General features: G+C 40.5%; 1 protein-coding gene across 2 annotated transcripts in view; it reads left to right on the forward strand.

The window, feature by feature from the left end:
• INPP5A (inositol polyphosphate-5-phosphatase A) overlaps nt 1-19,333 on the forward strand; it is a 734,986-nt gene extending 715,653 nt beyond the window's left edge. The window contains exons 14-16 of one of the 2 annotated variants that reach the window (XM_082269250.1): nt 6,969-7,037; nt 13,774-13,861; nt 19,181-19,333. In XM_082269250.1, the coding sequence (XP_082125376.1) occupies nt 6,969-7,037; nt 13,774-13,854 (150 nt within the window). In that variant the 3' untranslated portion in view covers nt 13,855-13,861; nt 19,181-19,333. The remainder of the gene's footprint in view (nt 1-6,968; nt 7,038-13,773; nt 13,862-19,180) is intronic. The other variant, XM_082269249.1, reaches the window with a different exon arrangement.
• The last annotated feature ends 5,082 nt before the right edge of the window (nt 19,334-24,415 follow it).

The raw sequence follows: 24,415 nt of genomic DNA on the forward strand, positions 1-24,415 counted from the left end.
GCAAAGAGCATAGGTGGGGCAGAGAGCACGGGGGGGTCGGAAAGCACAAGGGGAAACTAGCATGTGGTGGGCCGAAGAGCACAGGGGATTTTGGAGAGCACTGAGGAGAGGCAGAGAACACGGGGGGAAGAGGATAGCATGGGGTTCTGGAGAGCACTGGGGGGGCAAAGAGCACTGGGGGAAGCAAGAACACAGGGTGGGCTGGAGAGCATATGGGGGGGAGACAGAGTATGGGGGAGGCGGAGAGCACAAGGGGAAAGTGGAGAGCACTGGAGGAGCTGGAAAGTATAGGGGGATGTCAGAGAGCACTGGGGGTAGCAGAAAGAAGCAGGATAAGAGGAGCGGTGGGGGTTGCAGCATATAGAAGAATTATTCTGTCCATTTCCTCCTGCAGCCTCTGAATGCCTACTTCTCCTCCTCTTCCCTCTTGCAGGCTTTAAGAGGCTGCAGGAGAAAATGGAGAGAATGATTCTTCTGTATGCAGCCACCCCCACTGCTTCTTTTATCTAGGTTACACAGTGTTTGCACTCCCCATCTCTTTGACCTGGCTCCATGGTGTCTGCGGACTGACGGCCGTGCGGCTGTGGAGAGGCCAAAGGTGCCTCCTCTAGCTCCTCCCCCGTTCATGGTAGTTTCCCCCAGCATCAGCGACTGAACTGGCAGCGGCCCACTGGGCAAGTAACCCAGTGTGCCCTATGGCCAGTCCCGGCTTGGCGCCAACACTGGCATGGATTATTGTGCGTTAAATTAAGAATTTCAGAAGATTTGAGTAGCAAATTCATAAGCGAGCACTCGTAAAACAGCATGCAGGGTTTTTTTTTTTTTTTTATGGTGCACTGCAATTATAAGTGCACTGGTTTGAATAGGTCCTGTAAAAAACTATGTAACTGAAAATGCTTCAAAGTGCTTGATAATGTGCATTATATGTGAATAAGCCCTTAGTGTATGCTTTGCAGCTCATTAAAGAGAAGACACTGAGATCTTTTTTTCAGGCTTAAGTGCTGATCCAGCTAGATTTCATATTAAAGAAAAAAAAAGCCAAGATTGTATCAGCCACACATTTCCCTGTCTTCTACTGGAAAATGGATGGTGTTCACAAATTAGCACACAGCATGTCGAGCCTTTCACACTAGGCGTTACAGATTGTACAGACATGGGGCTGTAAACTGCTTTCATGCAACACCATCTATCATGCCATGCTCGGTTACCTCACCATCATGTTATTTTATGCTTTCTGAGCCCTAAAACACCAAAGGTTGCCCACCGCTTGCGAGGCACGTTGACGCCTGATAGCATGCAGTAATGAATGCTCAGTGGAGTGTGCCCTGTTCCTGCTTGTGCAGTGCTGTAATTTGTTTATCTGTCTAAAGATTATACAGTTGGAAATCCACAATTTTATGCTGCCTTTCTAAATTATCAAGTCTCTTTTTGATGAATGCTTTCCCACTTGCAAAGGAAGTGCCATTATGATCTTGAAATATTGGAAAGTGCTCATGCATACAATGCAGAAGGTTATGTTTTTCTTATGCAATTTTGGCAGACAACCATAATATAAAGTAAATGTGACCTTAAACCTGCCTAATGCATTAACATAATTTAGTTTTTACTCTAAACAGTGATGTATATATTACACACTTATTCATTCAGACTTGACTGATTACAGGGAGAAGTCCTTGACAATATTTAATAATCGTTGACATGTCATCACTTGATGTTTGTTGAGGTCGCCATAATGGGAATCTGACAGATTTTGTGTTTTAGAGTTATGGTTTTTTTTGGACATTTCAGCCATACGATTATGAAAACACGTTTTCTTGGATGGAAAGGAATCAGGGGGAAAAGTTATTGTGTATGTAAAATATGATCATTTTAAAAGTAAAATAAAGCTGTTTTTTCCTGGTCAACCCTTTATAAAAATGCAATATTGTTAGATGATAATACATGGCAGCATGAGTATTTTTGACTATGGAAACTAAGCATACTGTATGGCCCTATTTGACTGCTCTCTCTCAGTATACCATCATCCCATTTAGTGCCTTAAAGTATTCATACCCCTTGAAATTTTCCACTTTTTTGTCATGTTACAACCAAAAACATAAATGTTTTTTTTTTTTTTTTTTAGGATTTTATGTGATAGAACAACACAAAGTGGCACATAATTGTGAAATGGAAGGAAAATGATAAATGTTTTTCAAAATGTTTTACAAATGAATATCTGAGAAGTGTGGCATGCATTTGTAATCAGCCCCCTTTACTTTGATACCCCTAACTAAAATCTAGTGGAACCAATTGCCTTCAGAAGTCACTTAATTAGTAAAGAGTCCACCTGTGTATAATTTATTCTCAGTATAAAAACAGCTGTTCTGTGAACCTCTTAGAGGTTTGTTCGAGAATCTTAGTGAACCAACAGCATCCTGAAGGCCAAGGAACACACCAGACAGGTCAGGGATAAAGTTGTGGAGAAGTTTTAGAGTAGGGTTCGAGCCATCTAAACTGACAGGCTGGGCAAGGAGAGCACTATTCAGAGAAGCAGCCAAGAGAAGAGGCCCATAGTAACTCTGATATGATCCACAGCTCAGGTGGGAGAATCTATCCACAGGACAACTATTAGTCGTGCACTCCACAAATCTGGCCTTTATGGAGTGACAAGAAGAAAGCCATAATAAGTCTTGTTTGCAGTTTGCGTGAAGCCATGTGGGGGACACAGCAAACATGTGGAAGAAGGTGCTCTGGTCAGATAAGACCAGCATTGAACTTTTCACCTAAAAGCAAAATGCTATGTGTAGCAAAAAACTAACACTGCGCATCACCCTGAACACACCATACCCACCGTGAAACATGGTGGTGGCAGCATCATGTTGTGGGGATGCTTTTCTTCAACAGGGACAGGGAAGCTGGTCAGAGTTGATGGGAAGATGGATGGAGCTAAATACAGGGAAATCTTAGAAGAAAACCTGTTAGTCTGCAAAAGACTTGAGGCTGGGGTGGAGGTTTACCTTCAGCCGGACAACGACTTTAAACATACAGCCAGAGCTACAATGGAATGGTTTAGATCAAAGCATATTCATATGTTGGAATTGTCCAGACCTAAATCCAATTAAGAATCTGTAGCAAGACTTTAAAATAGCTGTTCACAGATACTCCTTATCCATTCTGAAAGAGCTATTTTGCAAAGAAGAATGGGCAAAAATGTCCCTCTCTAGATGTGCAAAGCTGTTAGAGACATACCCAAAAAAACTTGCACCTATAATTGCAGAGAAAGGTGGTTCTCCAAAGTATTGACTTGGGGCTGAATTACAAATGCATGCCACACTTTTTAAATATTTATTTCTAAAAAAGTTTGAAAACCATTTATCATTTTCCTTCCACTTCACAATTCTGTGCCATTTTCTGTTGGCCTATCACATAAAATCCCTATAAAATACATTTACGTTTTTGGTTGTAACATGACAAAATGTGGAACATGTCAAGGGGTATGAATACTTTTTCAAGGCACTGTATGTTTCCATTCATTCAAACAAATTGAGATATATTCTCCTAAGGTACAGTATCAAAAAAGTGAGTACACCCCTCACATTTTTGTAAATATTTTATTATATCTTTTCGTGTAACTAAACGAAATGACACTTTGCTACAATGTAAAATAGTGAGTTTACAGCTTGTATAACAGTGTCAATTTGCTTTCCCCTCAAAATAACTAAACACACAGCCATTAATATCTAAACCGTTGGCAACAAAAGTGAGTACACCTCTAAGTGAAAATGTACAAATTGAGCCCAAAGTGTCAATATTTTGTGTGACCACAGTACTGCCTTAACCCTCTTGGGCATGGAGTTCACCAGAGCTTCACAGGTTGCAACTGAAGACCTCTTCCACTCCTCCATGACAACATCACGGAGCTGGAGGATGTTAGAGACCTTGCGCTCCTCCACCTTCTTTTTTGGGGATGCCCCACAGATGCTCAATAGGGTTTAGGTCTGGAGACATGCTTGGCCAGTCCATCACCTTTTATCCTCAGCTTCTCTAGCAAGGCAGTGGTCATCTTGGAGGTGTGTTTGGGGTCCTTTTTAATGTTGGAATACTGTCCTGCAGCCCAGTCTCCGAAGGGAGGGAATCGTGCTCTGCTTCAGTATGCCACAGTACATGTTGGTATTTATGGTTCCCTCAATGAACTGTAGCTCCCCAGTGCCGGCAGCACCCATGCAACCCCAGACCATGACACTCCCACTACCATGCTTGACTGTAGGCAAGACACACTTGTCTTTGTACTCCTCACCTGGTTGCCGCCACACACACTTGACACCATCTAAACCAAACAAGTTTATCTTGGTTTCAGACCACAGGACATGGTTCCAGTAATCCATGTCCTTAGTCTGCTTTCTTGTGCATCTTTAGAAGCTTCCTTCTGGGACAGCAGCCATGTAGACCAATTTGATGCTGTGTGCAGTGTATAGTCTTGAGCACTGACAGGCTGACCCCCACCCCTTCAACCTTTGCAGCAATGCTGGCAGCAGTCATACGTCTAATTCCCAAAGACAACCTCTGGATATGACGCTGAGCCCCTGCACTCAACCTCTTTGGTCGACCATGGCGAGGCCTGTTCTGAGTGGAACCTGTCCTGTTAAACCGCTGTATGGTCTTGACCACCATGCTGCAGCTCAGTTTCAGGGTCTTGGGAATCTTCTTATAGCCTAGGCTATCTTTATGTAGAGCAACAATTCTTTTTTTTCAGATCCTCAGAGAGTTCTTTGCCATGAGGTGCCATGTTGAACTTCCATTGACCAGTATGAGAGAGTGAGAGCGATAACACCAAATTGAACACACCTGCTCCCCATTCACACATGAGACTTTATAACACTGAGTCACATGACACTGTGGAGGGAAAATGGCTAATTGGGCCCATTTTGGACATTTTCACTGAGAGGTGTACTCACTTTTGCTGCCAGCGGTTTAAATATTAATGGCTGTGTGTTGAGTTTTTTTGAGGGGGACAGAAAATTTACTCTGTTATACAAGCTGTACACCCACTGCTTTACATTGTAGCAAAGTGTTATTTCTTCAGTGTTGTCACATGAAAAGGTATAAAAAAATATTTATAAAAATGTGAGGGGTGTACTCACTTTTGAGATGCTGTATTTTTACAGTACTAATTCACACATACTGTATATCTGTGAATAAAAAGTTTAATTCATTAGCTAAAATTCCACGTTAAATAGACAAAAAATATAATTGTAAGAAGCAAACTTTATCAAATGACCTCCCACCTCTTTGCCCATACCCCAACATCTCACTTTATTATACATCCCTCATTATTATCACATAATAACTTTGGAATAAGCCAAAACATGACGTGTTACATGGCTGCTCATGATTTTCTTCAGGAGTTTAGTCAAGTTGGTTATTTAAAAGTTGCAAAAATCACCCTTTATGTAGTGAACTCAAGAAGAAAGGTCAGAGAAAAAAAAAACAAGCACTCCTATCAAAAGAAGCAGCAATGTCATGAAATACGTGTCTTGGGTATAATTTTCCTATAGGAAGCATACAGCCTGATGATGATAGAGTATAACAGGGCAGCCCAAAAGGCAAATATCCACCAAGGGTAAATTACTTTCACTCTTGATCCCATTGTAGTATATGGCTCAATATCCCACACACATTCAATGCTGTACATCCATTGGCACTTTTAGGAAGTAAGTTAAAGAGGAGACACTTAATAGGTCACATTATTTACCTACTGATACCTGCATTCCCCTGCTGCCCTTGTTGTAGGAGCCCTGCATCAGATCCCTGCGTCAGCTCCGTTGAAGCTTACACATTATGATGACCTCTCTCCTGAATGACGGTGTTCAGGCCCAGCGATTGGCCACTCATGCCCTAGCACTTCATCCTGGAAGGATGGGAGAAGGTCATAAATCTCCTCTTAGCCACTGGTAATGGGTATTTTTGAGGGCTCCAACAGGTGAACAAAGAGAAGGGGAAGGTGAGTATTAGTAAGTGTAAGGGATCAAGAGAATCTGTCATTGTTCCCCAAATGCAGTCTTTACCTCCTATTACAGTCCAAATATTTCTGTCCTGCTGGTTTCTCTTAAATGAACCAGTAAACTTATCCTATATTTCTTTGTATGCCATTCATGGATTTGTATGTACATTTTTCCACATTCCTACAATCCTTAAAATATTTAACATGTTTTATAAACAAGTTACCTTGAGAGGCTGACTTATAAAGCAGTGGCATGGCTTTATCACGGCCATGTCATTACTTTGAAACAAAAAAAAAATCTTCCAGAGCATATATAAAGCACAGCAGCACATTTTACAAACATGCCCTCTCTTTTTACTTCTTTCAGGGCTCCAAGAATGTGTCCTTCTTCCCACTGTTCCTGATTTTTAAAGTTATTGTAAAGTCTCGTTTTTTTTTTTGTTAACAAGAACAAGCACGTTATACTTGCCGGCTCTGTGCAGTGGCTTTGCACAGAGCAGCTCAGATCCTCCTCTTTTCGGGTTCCTCTTCTCCTGGCCCCACCTCTCCTATTGACAGCTGCTTGCTATGGAGGCAGCTGAGCCACAGCTCCCTGTGTCCATTCAGACAAGTAGATGCAGCCCAGCCCCGCCTTCTTTATCTTTTTATTGGCTAAATGACTGACCGCAGCGGGAGCCAATGGCGCCGTACTGCTGTCTCAGCCAGTGAGGAGAGGGAGTCTCGGGCAGCCGAGACACTCTTGCAATATTGCTTGATCTAGAGGGCCCTCAGGTAAGTATTAGGAGGGGTTGAGGGATGCTGCTGCACACAGAAAGCTTTTTATCCTAATGCATAGAATGCGTTAAGATTAAAAAAAACTTCTGCCTTTTACAATCACTTTAATTTTTTTAAATTATGGTAGAAATTTAGAGAGCATATTTTAATGGTCTTTGTTAATTTTTTTGAAAAATGCAGCATATTAATTTTTAATTTAATGCTTTATTTCCAGTCTGAAAATGATGAAAGAATAGTGATGTATGACAGCATTGGGCCAAATATCTGTATGGGGGACCACAAGGTAATGTATTCAAATGTTTTTGGGGCTTTTTTTTTTTTGTTCCTTGGTAAAGCTAAAATGGTTATATATACCGCTCAGGTTTGATGACCACTTCTTCATTATGTTCGTCGTCTGTCTGTGTCTGGTCTCAATGTTCAGTGAGCCACCAACTAGGAGTAAGCATACAAAAAGGGCCGATAACTAGGGTTTGTTGTATGGGTGCTTCCGTGGAATACTGCACCTCGGCAGCACTAGAGAGGAGAAGCTGCTCTGAAAGTGACAAGAATAAGAAGACAAGGCGCCTCTAAGTGCAGGTGGCTCAAAGTTTTTATTAAGATAAAGGATTAAAATCACTCGCATATGATAAATGTGACATAGACATGGTAAAGAGAAGTCTTTAGTCTTCCCATCCGCTGTGCTGTGATGCTCTAATGCGGACATCTGGTGTTCCGCTTCCTATATGTACGTCCTCTTAACTGTGTCTCAGCTGTGTTGGCATGAGACTTCCTGAAAGCAGGGCGGGGACGCAGTGTCCGGTATCCAGTAGAGCGAGTGATGGGCGGTTACATGTTTCGGATCGCAGCTCCTTCGTCAGACCCCTGGGAGGAGACCTCAGCATCACAACACAGCAGATGGGAAGACTAAAGACTGATCTTTACCATGCCTATGTCACATTTATCATATGTGAGTGCTGTTAATCCTTTATCGTAATAAAAACTTTGAGCCTACTGCACTTAGAGGTGCCTTGTCTTCTTATTCTTATACAAAAAGGGCATACTACTGTAAGTGTGTACCCATAATATACATTACTCATAGCAGTCATCTAAAGTCTATTTTGTACTATCTGTCTCCACTGAAGATCTAATCTAACTTGATCTTATGTAGTGGACTGAAGTGGACCTTGGCAAAAATGTTACCCTAAACGGATGTAAACTGTCTTGCTGGTATGGATAAATATAAAGTAATAGGACTGAAGTATAACCCCAATTGCAAAAAAGTTAGGACGCTCTGTAAAATCTACATAAAAACAAAATGCAACGATTTGCAAATCTCATAAACCCAAATTTTATTCACAATAGAAAATAGGAAACGCATGAAATGTTTAAACGGATAAAATGTAAACTGACGGCAGCAACACATCTGAAAGTAGGAACAGGGCAACAAAAAACTTTTATTCAGAGTGCTGTCAATCTTCTATTGTACTCACTGCAGATTGGAAACTGAGTAGATTAGTTCCTGGAGTTTTGGGAGAGGATAGTTGTCTCATTCTTGCCTGAGCAACCTCAATATATCTTTCAGCATTGGTAGTGCCCTTCCATATGTGCAAGCTGCCCATTCCATATGCACCCCCATACCATCAGAGATTCAGGCTTTTCAACTGAACGCTGATAACAAGCAGGTCCCTCTCGTGTTTAGTCTGAAGGACGCAATGCCCATGGTTGCTAAAAAGAACGTCAAATTTTGATTTGTCTGACCGCAGAGCAGTTTTCCATTGCAGCAGACCATTTTAAATAAGCTTTTCTCCAGAGAAGATGGCAGCGTTCCTGGATCATGTTCAGATATGGCTTCTTCTTTGCATGATAAAGCTTTAACTTGCATTTTTGGATGGCATGGCATGTTCAGACAGTGTTTTTTTGGAAATATTATATGAAATATACAGAGAGAGAAAGCAGGGCTTTCCCATTGCTAGACTGTCCCACTCAGTGTGATGGCACTTAGGAATATTATTTTAAAACATATAGTTTTTTAGCATCAAAAATTTAAAAATTCATTCCAACACATGATTGATACATTAATCAATATATCCAGTACAATGCAGTGAATAAAAACAATAGAGTAACCCTTCCTCCAAACCCAAGCTTAACCTCTCTCATGGACACACTGTGATGGCAGTGTGCCCACGTATGTGTCGGAGGGCAAGACTGTCCCAACGCGTTTCGCTTATGTAGCTTCCTCAGGGGTATTGGGTGACGAGGGTTCACAACAACAGATTACTACAAAGAAGAAAAGAATAAATACAGTAGTATAATAAATTCATGTCATATTATGTAAATTTAGATTTCATTCTCATCCAAATACTTTTCATTTACATCTTGTTTGTCATTAATTTAAATTAAATATAAATATCATGAAGTTAATTACAATTAATTGTGACTTCAATAAAAGGGGCAGTAGAAATATGCCCAATCCTGGATTATTATGCCAGGATATCCATAATTACCAATTGTATACGAATATGGGGTAATGATCAGCACCATAGGAGAAGAGGCGAGCCCCCCCCCCCCCCCCTGTATCCAAGTGTCTGACCCAATCGAGGGAGGGAAAGGTCAGGTGCGCATCGTAGATGCATGGGGGTATCTTTCTCTTTAAGGGGAATTCAGTCAGAATTTCCCTGCAGTGAATCCCCTAACTCCATCAACTGCCCAGATAAAATGTTTGTAAACCTACCTCAGGTTCTAATAAGAGAGACAATTCCACGCTGAATCCCAGCCTTTGTATATCTATTTAGGTGGGCAGAAGGAAAAAGAAAAAAAGACCACCACAAATAAGGATATCATTATCTAGATTCCGAGCATCGATACCAGTATTCTAGGTACAGATGATATAATTACCTTGACGTGTTTGAATAGATTATCCCGTTGTGTCACCACCACTGAGGTCTCAATAAGGCTGCCTCCTAGCTGACAGCTCTGTAAATAAGGGAAATGACGTCAAAAGCGTCAAGGCGCCCCTCATCCTTGCTCCTCCCTCTATGTACTGACGTCTCCGACAGATTGCAGTAATGGCGGGACGTATGGCATCTGCTCTCCAGTCCCCCGCCGCCTCAGATGAGACAAGCGAGGAAAGGGGGCGAAATAGGGATACCGTCATTTGCCACCACAAGATGTGTGAGTGAGAGTCATCACAGGGAGGATTAAGGGGAGGAGAAATATTCCTAAGCCCATGCAGTGATGTCCATCACAGAATCATGCCTGTTTTGAATGCAGTGCTGTCTGAGATCCTGAAGATCACGAGTATCCAATATTGCGTTTTCAGCCTTGTTCCTTGTGCACAGAGATTTCCCCAGGTTCTCTGAATCTTTTGATGATAATGTGCTGTAGATGATGATATATTTAAAGTATTTGCAATTTTATGTTGAGGAACATTATTCTGAAATGGTTTGACAATTTAATTGGACACAGCTTTTCATAGATTGATGAACCTCTGCTCCATGTTTACTTCTGGGACACTCTGGCTGCAAAATGTTCTTCCAACTTCCTTGTTAGTACCACTTAATTTGCCAGCTTTTTGTTGCCCAGCCCCAACCTTTTCGAGATGTTACTGCCATCAATTTCGAAATGACCTTAGTTTTTCCTACAATTATACATATTCTCAGTTTAAAAATTTGATATATATTTTTATATTCTATTGCGAACAAAATGTCGGTTTGATATTTGCAAATAATTGCATTTTGTTTTTATGTAGATATTACACTGCGTCCCATCTTTTTTTGAATTGGGGTTCTATCTATGTGGAAAATGCTACTTTGTTTCCTTTGTCGCTATACACATGTATGAATGCTCTGTCTCTAGCCCACATTATTTTATTAAATGAGAAAATTGAAAATCAGGTTAGCAGCTCCTTCCCTTTAATAAAGATGATTTGACCAGGTTCTTAAGCAGTCATACTAAAAAGCACATGGGGCATACTTTTTTTTAAAGAAAGGTGTTTCAGTGATTCTGTTATCCTTGCCATAAATTCCATAAAATTTCCATAATGCTGATTAAGTAAAATTTAAATCAAAACCTCTGTTTTGGATGATGTGTAAGGTAAGGTCACTTCTGCCAAGTTTTTGTTGGCATTGTACTGTATGTATGAGCTAGTTCTAGACCTTTTTGGTGGTGAGTAGGTCTTTTGGGGCATGATTTGTGGAGCATTCTCTGAGTGGGTCCCTTCAGCTATGTGAAGATTGTGGAGGTTTGTGGAAAGAAAGCCTTGTAAACTCCATACAGTTAAATAACAATGATTACGGTATTTTGATAGTGTATCATAAAAAACAAAGCCGCCATGTTTTGGGGGTTGGGACTCCCTTTTCTGCTGGAACATACGGTAGACACTCCAGAACATTGTTCTATTAGGACTTAGTAGGCAGTGCCCACAACCAATCAAATGATTTAACACTACCACAGCCCAAAATAAAGGGCCCCAATCCACGGAAACTCATTGGCTTTGTTTTTAGTCATACACTCATAAATTGATAATTTTTCTTTAACTGCTTGGTATTCTTAAGACTTTCTATTCACTTACACTCTTCCTCCCTGCCACAGTTTTCAAAGGTGTTGATTATTTTATCTTTTTCCATGTTATAGAAGTTTCACTTCTCAATAGGACAGAAAGTAAGGCTTAACCCCCCCCCCCCCCCCCCAACAGAAGTACAGACTGCATTAAAAACTTGTAGATTTGTAGATTCTATTATAAAAATAGACAACCCGACAGTAGAACCACGGAGACAGATGTCAGGGCACCTGGTATCTTCTTCCATTGACAACAGCTGAAATCCAGACCTGTGTGATGGGTCCCCTTACGCAAGAAGAGTATGTCCACCGTATAAGCTTCACTTGCCTGATACCAGCACGAGCCACATACACATATACATCCCATAATAGGTTGATCCCAAGGCAGACAGAAACAATAGAACAATGGGATACAGGCACTGAACAATAACAAACCCCACCTCAAACTATCTAGCAAATCTGAAAAGTGAAATTGTTTATCTTCATATATTTCTTGAGTGATTTCTTGAGTGATATTGTTCAGAAATATTATTGTCCCAAGTCAAAGAGCCCCTTCATTCTTTCAACACAAACCATGCATATAGAACCCAGGATAAAAGAGGTAAAATGAAATGCTGAGTGGTTGTACAGCGAGTCTGATTAGTGCAGACCCAACTGGGGTTCTTGGTCATCCTGTGCCTCTAATAGACACAGGGTGACTTACACATAAGAGGGGCCGGGGAAGCCCCCCCCCTCCCAAAGTGACTCCCATCACATATCTCCTTTTTCAGCAGGAGATTAACACATTAGAAGACCCCAAACATGTTGACTTAAAAGTTAGTCTGTAGTACCAGTCCCCCAATGTCTGTACCCACACAGTACCCCAAACAAATTGCCCGGAACAGAGATTTACTCACCTGGCCAACCTCTGTCTCTCTTGTAGAACATAACCACTGTTGGGGAGAAGTGTGGACTGGCCATTGTCCCTGGAGCCCTTTCAGCCACTGGAGAGAAGACAGGGTGACTAGGCTCACTCCCTCATGCTGTTGGGGATCTGGGCCGACAACGCAGCATCCCTGGGGTATCCAAGTGGAGACCGTGGTCTCATCCACTTTTTCTAGATGAAAATCCCCTTAGTGTTAGCAGAGCAAGGCTGATGTCTTCCTGTCCCAATCCTAGACCCTTTTCTGGGGTTGTGTCAGTGGAAACCGAAGTCCCATCCACTACCACAGGAAATTCATCTTCTGTTAGTTGTGGGCAGAGGCCAGCAGCATTCTGCCCTGTTGCAAGCTCTGGTGCTGGGTTTTCTGTTAGTGGATACTGCAGTCCTATCCACCAATATCAGCTCTAACTGCAGTTGTGAGGTGCCCAATTCATTCTCTCCCTGGAGCTCCTGCGGAGTTGATTGTGTGGGAAGAGGCCAGTAGCGTTCTGGCCAGCTGTTCCACTGGGAAGTAAAGTGAAACCTTGGTGACCTTGCATAAATCCTTCAGGGCCACTGATTGTTGTATGCATGGGTCAACAGTGCCATGCTCTGAAGCCAGCTGTTTTTCTGGAGGCTCACTGGGTTGTTCCTCCTCAGCAGAAAAGTCTATTAAATCCCCAGTCTCTGGAACTGGTATCTGGGGATAGAGGTTCACCATCGCCTGTCCATGAAATGAAGATGTTACTGGTGCTCTGCCCTGTTGTCATCTGTTGTGATTTTGGATGCCAGTGGTGGTTTGGATGTGTTCACTATACCATCGCTGTGACGGCCCCCCTTTCTCAAGAAGAGTATGTCCACTGTATATGCTTCCCTTGCCTGATGCCAGCACCATCCAAGATCCCTTAGCCCACCCAGTCACTTGTCGAGATATCAGTGTAGGGGGGTAAGAAGCAGAAGATTTATTCAAACCCAGGCACAAAGAAATATACACTCTGGGAAAATCCCCCCCCCCCCCCCAGCTAATCCACATACACATTCCATAAAAGGGTTGATCCCAAGGCAGACAGAAACAATAGAACAATGGGATACAGGCACTTAGCAATAACAAACCCCACCTCAAACTATCTAGCAATCTGAAAATGAAATTGTTTATCTTCATATATTTCTTGAGTGATATTGTTCAAAAATATTATTGTCCCAAGTGAAAGCGCCCCTTCATTCTTTCAACACAAACCACACATATAGAACCCAGGTTAATGGGTTAAATGAAATGCTGAGTCTGGTGTGGTTGTACAGCGAGTCTAATTAGTGCAGACCCGACTGGGGTTCTTGGTCACCTGTGCCCCTGATAGACACAGGGGGACTTACACATAAGAGGGGCCGGGGAAGCTAGACAAGGAGTTCCCGACCTCTCTAAGGTAATCTGGGTTCCACATACCCCCCCCCCCCCCCCGCCCAAAAATGACTCCCGTAACAACCGGTTTGCATCTGGATTTCAATTCTTCTTAAATATCAGGTGATCTTACTGTGATTGTAGACTAATAACTGACAAATATTCACATCTTTCCTCTCTGTACAGCCTGTCTTCCTGTCCTTCCGATTAGCTGCTGGGGCAGGTAAAGCTAATGCACATGTGCACAAGTGTTGTATCGTGCAGTGATGTGGTGGTAAATATCCTTTTTTTTTTTCTTTATTTTCAAATATCTATAGTCCTTATTTAAAGTAAACTGTGGAAATGGTTATATTAATGTAGGCACCCTAAGTTCAAGTAAAATACTGTAAGAGCTGCAAAATGTACTCTTTACAGGTTCCCCAAATTGTTATGCAAATTTTGACTTCCACAAAGTCAAAGGATAGGCATCCTTCTGAAAAGGATGTTCAAGCATTGGGACATTGTATTATGGGATGTAAAGTGGGTACTTCATTTGCTCACATTACAAGGGAGATCAGTAAACCAAAATCAAATTCAGAGGCTCCAGCTCTAAATTGTTAAATTTTATGTTTCTTTCTTTTGAAGAATATCAAAATCATGCACTATACTATTTTCCAGGTAAGAAAACACGGTTAGCACAATATAACATGTACCCTAAAACCTCTCGCTGGGTCATCTTGAAAGCATATGGAAGTCATTCTATTAACACTGACACAACTACGGATTATCTTTTAAAGGTCGGGTAGAATGTTTAGTATTGGCGAAGATCAGACCCCATGGGAGTTTACAGTCTCTTTCCTAAACAGCATTAAACCATTCTAACTACTGTATGTCTTTTGTCATACCTTTCATTAGATTTCAGTATATTAAGATTAAGCATTTGTCCACTCAGTAATTTTGCAGAGACCTTTGATTATATTCAAAACCTGTTGAGGTCATAGAGGTTATTATAGCCCTGATAACCTTTCTTTATTCTATGCCAATCTCTGATCCTCAGTGATATTTTCTTAAATTGTAAAATGATATGGTGAATGTGGTATCTAATTGGATATAGAGGATTTGGAAGCATAGATATGGGACTGCACCTTTCAGAATACCATAAATGCATATGTTATGAAAGCCAACTACAAGCCCCTACTCGTAGGGAAAAATCATATTGGGACTCCAATAAACAGAAAACCAGAAAGTTACACTGAAACTTGGCTTAGACTACATGACCAGTTTTTCACAACAGCTAAACAAACTCTTAAATACAATCACTCCTACCTCAAAGTCCCACAAACGGAATTCAAGGAGGTAAAAAGGGACTTTGAATGTGCTTTAAAATGAAAACATGAGCAAATGTAAAAAGTATACAAAATTTTATTGCAACACTTCTAAAAATACTTAAAATGCATATTACAGGCACAGATTACTTCTTATAGATCATAACAGTGTGGTACAATAAACTAAAGGAATGCAATTCCAAAGGCGTGATCGATGAATTTTGCGAGATTATCGCTTCCTCAGGATCCAAGTCTTCAGTTAAAGTGTTACTAAACCCACAACAGTAAAATCAGTCTGTATATGCAGTAAAGCATGTTTTTTATACTCACTGTGGAAACTAAGGGGTTAATCCTAGACATTGTGTAAAAAGGCTGTCTTATCCTATCTTCTCTGATCCTCCCCTTCTTCCACAGTCCCCAAACCATCTCCTGATAGAACAGAGCTTTGGGGGAAAGCTGCACATGCTCAGTTTGGTGTGTATTGCTAGAGATATTTTTATTTTCTTGGGAGAAAGACAGAGGGTCAGGGGTCCTGCAGCCTCATAGGACAGTCAGGGGAGAATTAAAACTCTTTTTACAAGCTTTAACCAGACACTGATAGAAGGCATTAGACTGCTATATACTGCTGAAGAGGAAAGGTGGTTTAGCAGTTTATATTTACTAAAATAATTGCATTTCCATGTTCTGCGTACTGTGGGAGACCAAATATAGTGAATGCGGGCTCCTGGGTTTAGTAACACTTTAAGTATATGATCCAACTCACTCCCTAATATACAGCAGACCAAAGAGTGCTGACAATATGTGGGAAAAAAATCAGTATAAGGCATAGGGTGATAACCATTCTTTAAGAATGCTATCCACATCCTCAGCAATGCCCCCAAAAAAATGATTTATCCCATGGTAAGACAAAGGGTTAAATCCGATCCAGATAGTCAGCAAGAGGATTCCAACAAATGCACTCCAAAGTAACAACAAGCATCACACATTCAACCAGCCATGTGGTTCACAGCAACAGCACATTCAAAGCCCCTTTTTACCTCCTCATGTTCCGTTTGTGGGAATTTGAGGTAGGAGTGCTTGTATTAATATATGGTGCTACAGAAGAATGGTTTTGGAGATGGTTTTGCCCTTGTTAAAGAGGTTGTAAACCCACTTTAAATGCTTTTGCCTATAGGTAAGCCTATATTAAGGCTTACCTATAGGTGCTATAAATATCTCCTAAACATGCACAGTTTAGGAGATATTTACAGTGCATGCAGCCGATGACGTCATCGGCGCATGCGCTCTGAAGGAACGGCCACCCGTGCTGTTCCTTCAGAGCCCTATGCCGTGAACGGCGGGTCCCGCGCGCATGCGCGGGAGTGATGTAATCACCCCCCCGGCCAATCAGATGGCCAGAGGACGCGAACAAGAAAGCAGGACGGCCGGACATGTCGGCCGCCCTGTCACTGAGCGGGCCGCACTGCGAGGGCTTCGTTTTAAGGTAAGTATTTCATAATGAGCTAGTATGCGATGCATACTAGCTCATTATGCATTTGTCTTTACAGGTTTTATTTTTTCTCATTTTTTTGTATGTGGGTTTACTTCCTCTTTAGGAAATAAACTCTTGACAGAGCATACCAGAGACCAAATACTCATTTAACAGACTACAATGGACCAGTTATATTAGATCATATAACTAAATGAATATGACTGAATGTACTTTTGATTATTTTATATAACTGGACTGTTGTATTTTGTTAAACAAGTATTTGGTCTCAGAGTGTGTGTTAATTTTATTGGAGTTTCCAAGCCAGTTAGGAGGTTGAGGACTCTTAGTATGTTGTGGAGTTAATTCTTGACGTAATCATGGAATGCGATATTGCTGAATTTTCAAACAATCAAGAGTAAAGTGTCATGGTAAAAAAACTCTAAATTTATAGACACACCTAAGATTTGTGAAAGGCCTGGATGTCCTGATGTGAATATTTTATTTTCTGTCAACTATGACAATTCTCTCCTAATTCTGAGGATGGAATGACCCTTTTTTTTTATCAAGTAATATTTAATACATTTTTTATTTGCCTTACAGATTACAAAAATAGTTAAAATGCATTCAAAATAGCAGCTAAACAAATTCCCTTCCTCATATAGATAAATGTTCAGAGCTACAGTATCACAAGAACACCTGCAATTGGTTAGAACCGATCACCAGGTCCAGGCCAAAAATCCTTGGCCTGGACCTGATGACTGATGGCGTCTGAACCGAATCAGCACATCACGATGACGGCACACGCGACCGACCTAGTTCCATTGGTTTACGCAGCCGAGCCACCTTGCCGCAGTAAATCTGCGGCGGGTGGTCGGCAACTGGTTAAAGCTAAAGTATTTACCTGTACAAGTCGAGGAAGTTTTCCCTAGAATGTCTTCCTCTTTGCTGCAGTTCTTCTTCCTTCCTGAATTTCTTAGAATGGCCACCTCCTTACTTCCAGCAGCATGACACTGAGCTTAATGTAGCCGCCTCTTGTCCAGCCTAGCTGCCATGAACGTTGCCTTCTGTAGTGTTTAAGACTCTATTGGTGATGTCATGATGCTGATGTTTCTGGCATTGTGTGTTGATAGTGGTGCTGTTCTGCCCTCCACAACCCAACCAGTAATACTGGCTTGTCCCCACTAGTAGCCTGATTGTGTAGATCAGTGTGCCCTGCTATTTTCTGCCCACGGTCCATGTAGACTCCTAAGCAGGCTGGAATGGTCCAAAGAGCAACTTTTTTAGGAGGACTACAAGTATCTATGCTGTGAAACGTTAAAGACTATTTTCCAGGGGGTTGCATAAATTATTGGATGCCAAGAGGTGAGCATGAAGTTATAAAAAGAAAGTAAAGAAAAGAGTAAATACAGTGATCAGCCATAACATTCTGACCGCCCACAATAACCCGTTGACACATGGACTCCACTAGACCTCTAAAGGTATGCTGTGGTATGTGACACAAAGCTGTCAGTAACAGATCGCTCAAGTCCTGTAAATTATGAGATGGGTGGCCCCTGTGGATTGGACTTATTTTCCAGCACATCCCACAGATGGTCAATTGGAATGAGATCTGGAAAATTTGGTAGCTATGTCAACACTTCAAACTTGTTCTTTTGTTCCTCAAACCATTCTTGCATTCATCAGACCAAGCTTTGCTCCGTGGTCCAGTTCTGATGCTCACATGGCCATTTTAGCTGATTTTGGCTATGGCACAGATCAGCAGTCCCATACACATCAAAGGTGTTCTGACACCTTTCTATCCGAAACAGCATTAGCTTTATCAGCAATTTTAGCTACCCTAGCTGCTCTTCTGGATCAGACTACATGGGCCAGCCTTCGCTCCCCATGTGTATCAGTGATTTTTGGCTGCCCTTGACCCTGTCACTAAATCGCCAGCTTTCCTTCCTTGGACCACTTGTTGTAGGTCCTGCCCACTGCAGACTGGGAACTTTATACAAGAGCTGCAATTCTGGAGTTTCTTTGACCTAGTCATCTAGCTATTACAAAATTGGCCCTTGTTAAAGTCACTCAAGTCCTTATCCTTCCCCATTTTTTTTCAGCACATCAATTTCAAGGACAACATGTTTACTTGCTGCCTAAGCTATGCCACCCATTTTTAAATGCAGTTGATGATAATCAATGTTATTTACTTGTCAAAGTTATGGCCGATCATTGTATGTGTCTGTGATAAAAACATAACCTTGTCGCCAATGATCCCCCTTTTTTTCTCTTTTTTTTTTTTTTATTTCAGTTTTCAGTTTTTTTTGTCTATTATTACAAACCCAGGTCTCCAAATTCATACTAGTCAAGTATTCTGTATAGTAACATGCTCTTCAAACAAACAAATCAGCTGCTGAAAATACCTTTCACTTTAATCTGCTATTTACGTGACAATTTCAACTTTGAACCTGCAGTTGCATGCAGTAAAACTATTGTCTCTCTGTTTGCCTTGCAAAGTACTGGGAATTGACTCTGTATCTTTTCAACTTTTGATACTTGCATTACTCTTGAAAATGTTTAAAAAACATAAAGAAACAGAACCATATCAATTTCATTGGAGCTGCTAGGGCTGTTTTGAAGTGCTTACCATCATAATGGCAGGTTGTGGTGCCTACATATATTACTTTTGTCTCCTCAGGTTTACTTATTAATATTGCATGTTTTTACTTAGTTTTGATGTGCATTTGTGTTTTGGTGTGTGCTTACTTTTTTTTTTGTATTAAAACTTTTTCTGTCTGTTAGCTTTAATAAAAAAAAGTAACTTTTGCCTATTTTACAGGGAAGAGATGCCAGCCAAGTGAAAAGATCTATCGAGAGACCACGCTGTGAGGCTGTCCACCTGCAGTATAGCAAACTCCTCCATTTTAAAACCACATCGATAAAATTCTGGTCCTCACAGCCCATTTTGTACATTATGGATCATCTACTAGGCTTCATCTTCCCAAAAATCTCACATACCTCACTTTCCTGTACGGTTGTAGAGCATCCAGTAGAAACATGGATACATGTATATATTTTTTACATCACTGTTGTGTTGCCAAAACGCTAGCAGACCATACATATCATAAATTGCTCTTTTGTCTTACCAAGGCATGAGACAAAACTGGAGACCTACTCATGGGCAGGTTTCTCTGCACAGCAGCTCTGTGGGGGGGTTTATCAGCCTCTGCAATCATCCACAGCTCTGCTGTCCACCTTCAGCATTTCAAGGGTGACCCCCCTACACTGCTGGAGGAAGTATTATTTCCAAGCTCTGCCTACTAAAAAGCTGATGGAACTCAACAAAAGGAGCCTCTCATCAATCTACTTACATTTTCCTGCATTTTTTTCTTAAAGACTAAAACTCTAATGCAGTTGTAAAGGCGCACGAAGCCTGATGCAACATGGGGAAGTTTACTATAAGCATTCAAAATATTGATGGTTTATAATGTGTTTTCAATGTTGACCGAGGCATGTATCCCTAACGTTAGGCTAGCTAGGGGTGTAGCCACTAAAGTGCAATAATCATGATCATCTTTTAGTGACCTGTCTGATCAATAGCCATTACTGAACGTCAATGGATAGCACACGCTAGATAGAAAACCCCAGTCCTTAACCCTCTTCCTCCCCCATTTTTAGTGTTTTAAAAGGATTTACTACACTGCCATATAACATGGTTTGTTTGTGTATTTCAAGTCACACAGCAGCTGCTTTTCATTTTTATATATATAATATATAAATATAAAAAATATATACTTTTTAAAAATAATTTATAAATCTTACCAAGATCTATGCTAAGTATTCCTTTAAGTACTGGCGTTATGTGCCATATCAGTAATGGACATTCAGGAGTTTAGATATATGTACATCAGCAACCAAAATTTCTATACGTAATCTTTTTTGTGTTGTCCTCCTTGATACAGAAACACCGTCAATACAATACATATATATATATAGTAGCAGTTTTCACTTTAATACTCTTGTAATAAATTATTTGTATGTGATATTAGGACTGAATGTGAAGTTTCGAGGTAGGATTGGGTGTATCTTTTAAGGGTTTTGTAAACTATTTTATTTTTTTTATTTTTTTTTTGGTCTGTCTTTTGTTACTGTATCATGGTGCCAATTACTCTATACCCCAGTAAAGAGATGGGAGACATATCATATATATATATATATATAGATAATCTAGATTAGCCGAATACAGATAGAACCTAGTTTTAGAACAATTGTGTTCAAAGAATATATATATTTTTTTCCCTAGAAAAGGAAAGACTTGTCGCTGTTGGCAGGTACCCCAGAGTACAACATTAAAAGGTGATTAAAGAGTCTGTTGATGAAACACAAATGTTTCTACTATTGATTTACTTCAGAACACTACAGAGTTCATGGACTATGCGATTGCATTAGGTTGAGACTCATATTTTGTTTCTAATTCACTACGTTTCAGAAATTATTTTATCTCTGCTTGCAGAATCTGACTTGGCGGCTGCACAGTAGTTGCTCCGTACAAGGCTGACGCTGCGCAATGTTAGTGTGCCATGTCTGCTGTAATCTTATCACAAGACTGTGTTCATGCAAATGGAAATTCCACTTATGGTTGTCTTAGAATCGCCTTTAAACAACATGGGCTATCTGGTTCTCAACTTCAAGCAATAAACTGTTCGTTGTGGCAATCTTAGAATATGTGTCTTGTTTTATTTGACTATTTTGTTTTTCGCTTTCCTAAAAATGACTGTCCTTTTAAATTCAGTGTAATTTTTTTTTTTTTTTTATTGTAATAACCATTCAAATTCTAACTTTTTTTGTTGGTGTTCTAAGCTTGAAAATTACTTAACATCTACTAGACAGTTCATGTATGTAAAGCCAAAACTTGCGTTTTTTTTTTTTTCTGCACAAAATACTGAATCACCTGCAAGGAAAGTTAATTTAAAAAACAGCTTTTTTTTGCACATGATTGGGTGATGGAAGAAAATTCCCTTAAAGTGAACAGCCTTTTTGCCTTTAGTAAATCAACCTCATAGTCTCAAACACACAACAGGACTTCAGAGGAAGACTTTCTAAGTAAAGGAAACCCTGTCAACCAAACAAATATTTATATTGGAAGATTTCCCCCTCACAGATATTTTGTCCCTTTTAATTGTCAATGATCCCCAGGACCAAAAGGGTGGATCTCCCCGACAGGGTCACCAAGCAAAAGCCTTATAAGGGTTCCAACCCTTCCCAAGTCTATCAAAAATGAAAACATCTTTTTGGCTTTAGAGGCTCTTTTTTTTTGTTTGTGTTTTTTTGCCCAATTTGAATTTCTTTGTCTGAAGGCTAGATCACAATGGCATTTGGTACCTGCGCTGTTTTCAGAGTACAAAAAAACACTGAGGAGAATTTTTCTTTTAAATCAGGAGTGTTTTTCTTTTAAATCAGTGTCTTGAAGTGGAAAAGTGGAATTAAACTTGCTGCAACAACCTTTTTATTTTTTACATATATGCTTTTTACCTCCTCCCTTCTTAAACCAAATGCCCCGCTGCTTCAGATTCTTACGTCACAGCTCTCCCAGGATGTGTTGCGTTACTATGTTGCAACCGCTCATTGGTTTTGTGCATGTGCACACAAACCCCGCCTGGCAGAGTAGTGGCAATCAACTAGAAATCCCGCCGTGCACGCCTATATGCACCGCTGATCTCTGCCAGGTCCTTGATACCTGGAAGACACCGGTGGCATGAAGAGTTTTTTAAATGGTGCAGAAGAGGTGCAGCAGAGGCCAATGGTTTAGTTCTGCTTTAAGTCAGTGAGGTCAGTATAACAGCCAGGCCGCTCATATTTTCAGAAGCAACTTGACAATAGCAACTCCTGTATTTTTGTACTGGCAGATTTACTTTAAGACCCAAGCACCAAATTGCTTTTTGATAAGCACTATGAAAAACTTTGCACTTACTGTGGCAAAGTGATGGTAGTAATCCTTAAACAAAAAGGAACACATCCCAGGAGTAAAGGGTCATAGGGTGCGTGGAACATTTACAGTGGGGATCGAAAGTTTGGGCACCCCAGGTAAAAATTTGTATTAATGTGCATAAAGAAGCCAAGGAAAGATGGAAAAATCTCCAATAGGCATCAAATTACACATTATACATTCTTATAATATGTCAACAAAAGTTGGATTTTATTTTCATCATTTACACTTTCAAAATAAGAGAACAAAAAAATGGTGTCTGCAAAAGTTTGGGCACCCTGCAGAGTTATCTTGTAATGCCCCCTTTGGCAAGTATTACAGCTTGTAAACGCTTTTTGTAGCCAGCCAAGAGTCTCAATTCTTGTTTGAGGTATCTTTGCCAATTTTTCCTTACAAAAGTCTTTCAGTTCTTTGAGATTTCTGGGCTGTCTGTCATGCACTGCTCTTTTAAGGTCTATCCATAGATTTTCAATTATGTTGAGGTCAGGAGATTGTGAAGGCCATGGCAAAACCTTCAGTTTATGCCTCTTGATGTAATCCCCCGTGGATTTCGAGGTGTGTTTAGGATCATTATCCTCTCTTTTAACTTTAGCTTTTTCACAGATGGCATCAAGTTACCATCCAAAATTTGCTGAAATTTTATTGAATCCATTTTTCCTTCTACTCGTGAGATGTTCCTTGTGCCACTGGCTGCAATACAACCCCAAAGCATGATTGATCCACCCCCATGCTTAACAGTTGGACAGAGGTTGTTTTCATTAAATTCTGTGCTCCTTCTTCTCCAAACGTACCTTTGCTCATTCCGGCCAAAAAGTTCAATTTTAACCTCATCCGTCCACAGAACATGTTTCTAAAATGCATCAGGCTTGTCTATGTTCATTTGCAAAGTTCAAACGCTGATTTTTGTGGTGAGGACGTAGAAGAGGTTTTCTTCTGATGACTCTTCCATGAAGACAATATTTGTACAAGTATCTCTTTATAGTGGAATAGTGTACCACAACTCCAGTGTCTGCCAGATCTTTCTGCAGGGATCGTGCAGTCAAACGTGGGTTTTGAATTGTTTTTCTCACAATCCTGCGAGCTGTTCTGTCTGATATATTTCTTGGTCTTCCAGATCTTGCTTTAACTTCCACTGTTCCTGATAACTGCCATTCCTTAATTACATTCCGAACAGAGGATATTGACATCTGAAAACGCTTTGCTATCTTCTTATAGCCTTCTCCAGCTTTGTGAGCGTCAACTATTTTCAGTTTCAGTTTTCTAGACAACTGCTTAGAAGATCCCATGGTGCTGATTGTTGGGGCAAGGTCAGATGAGTCTGGGCATTTAAAACCTTTGAGATTGACATCACCTGGTCTTCCCAGACGATGATTGAGAACAATCCATGACACTGGTAGGTCTCAGCCTTGCAAAGGGGGCAGTGCAAGCTGTAAATTCTGCAGGGTGCCCAAACTTTTGCAGACGCCATTTTTTTGTTTTCTGTAATATTGAAAGTGTCAATGATGGAAATAAAATCTAACTTTTGTTGGCATATTATAAGAATGTCTAATCTGTAATTTGATGCCTTTTGGAGATTTTTCTATCTTTCCTTGGCTTCTTTATGCACATTAATACAAATTTTTACCTGGGGTGCCCAAACTTTCGATCCCCACTGTATGCTTTAAACTCAATCACTATCATATAATGCATTGTTGTAGCCCTTATACCTAATTGTGGTTAAACTGTTTTGGATAGCAATATATGTGTACATTTTTTAAGCCATACTTGTTTCACACATCTCTATCATACTTTGTTGATAATGTGACAACTCAACAGTTTGGCATCCTGTGTCAAACTGAGCAGGTCTTTCTCTGACCTCTGCTTACATTGTAAACAGCCTAAACACCCCCAATTCTCTCTGCCTAAAATATGTTGTAATAATCTTGTTCAAGGCGATGATATTCTGTGTGAAGGTATGTTGTTGATGGTATGGTCAGTTAGCCCACAAACTATGCATTCTAGATATGTTGTGATACTCAGATAATACCCTCATAGTTTTGTTTTATAGTCCTATTTAGCTGCCTCTCTAGCTATTTTAGTATAATGATC

The sequence above is a fragment of the Pelophylax lessonae genome, assembly GCF_965119305.1.
Source record: "Pelophylax lessonae genome assembly, chromosome: 9".
Lineage (NCBI taxonomy): Eukaryota > Metazoa > Chordata > Amphibia > Anura > Ranidae > Pelophylax > Pelophylax lessonae.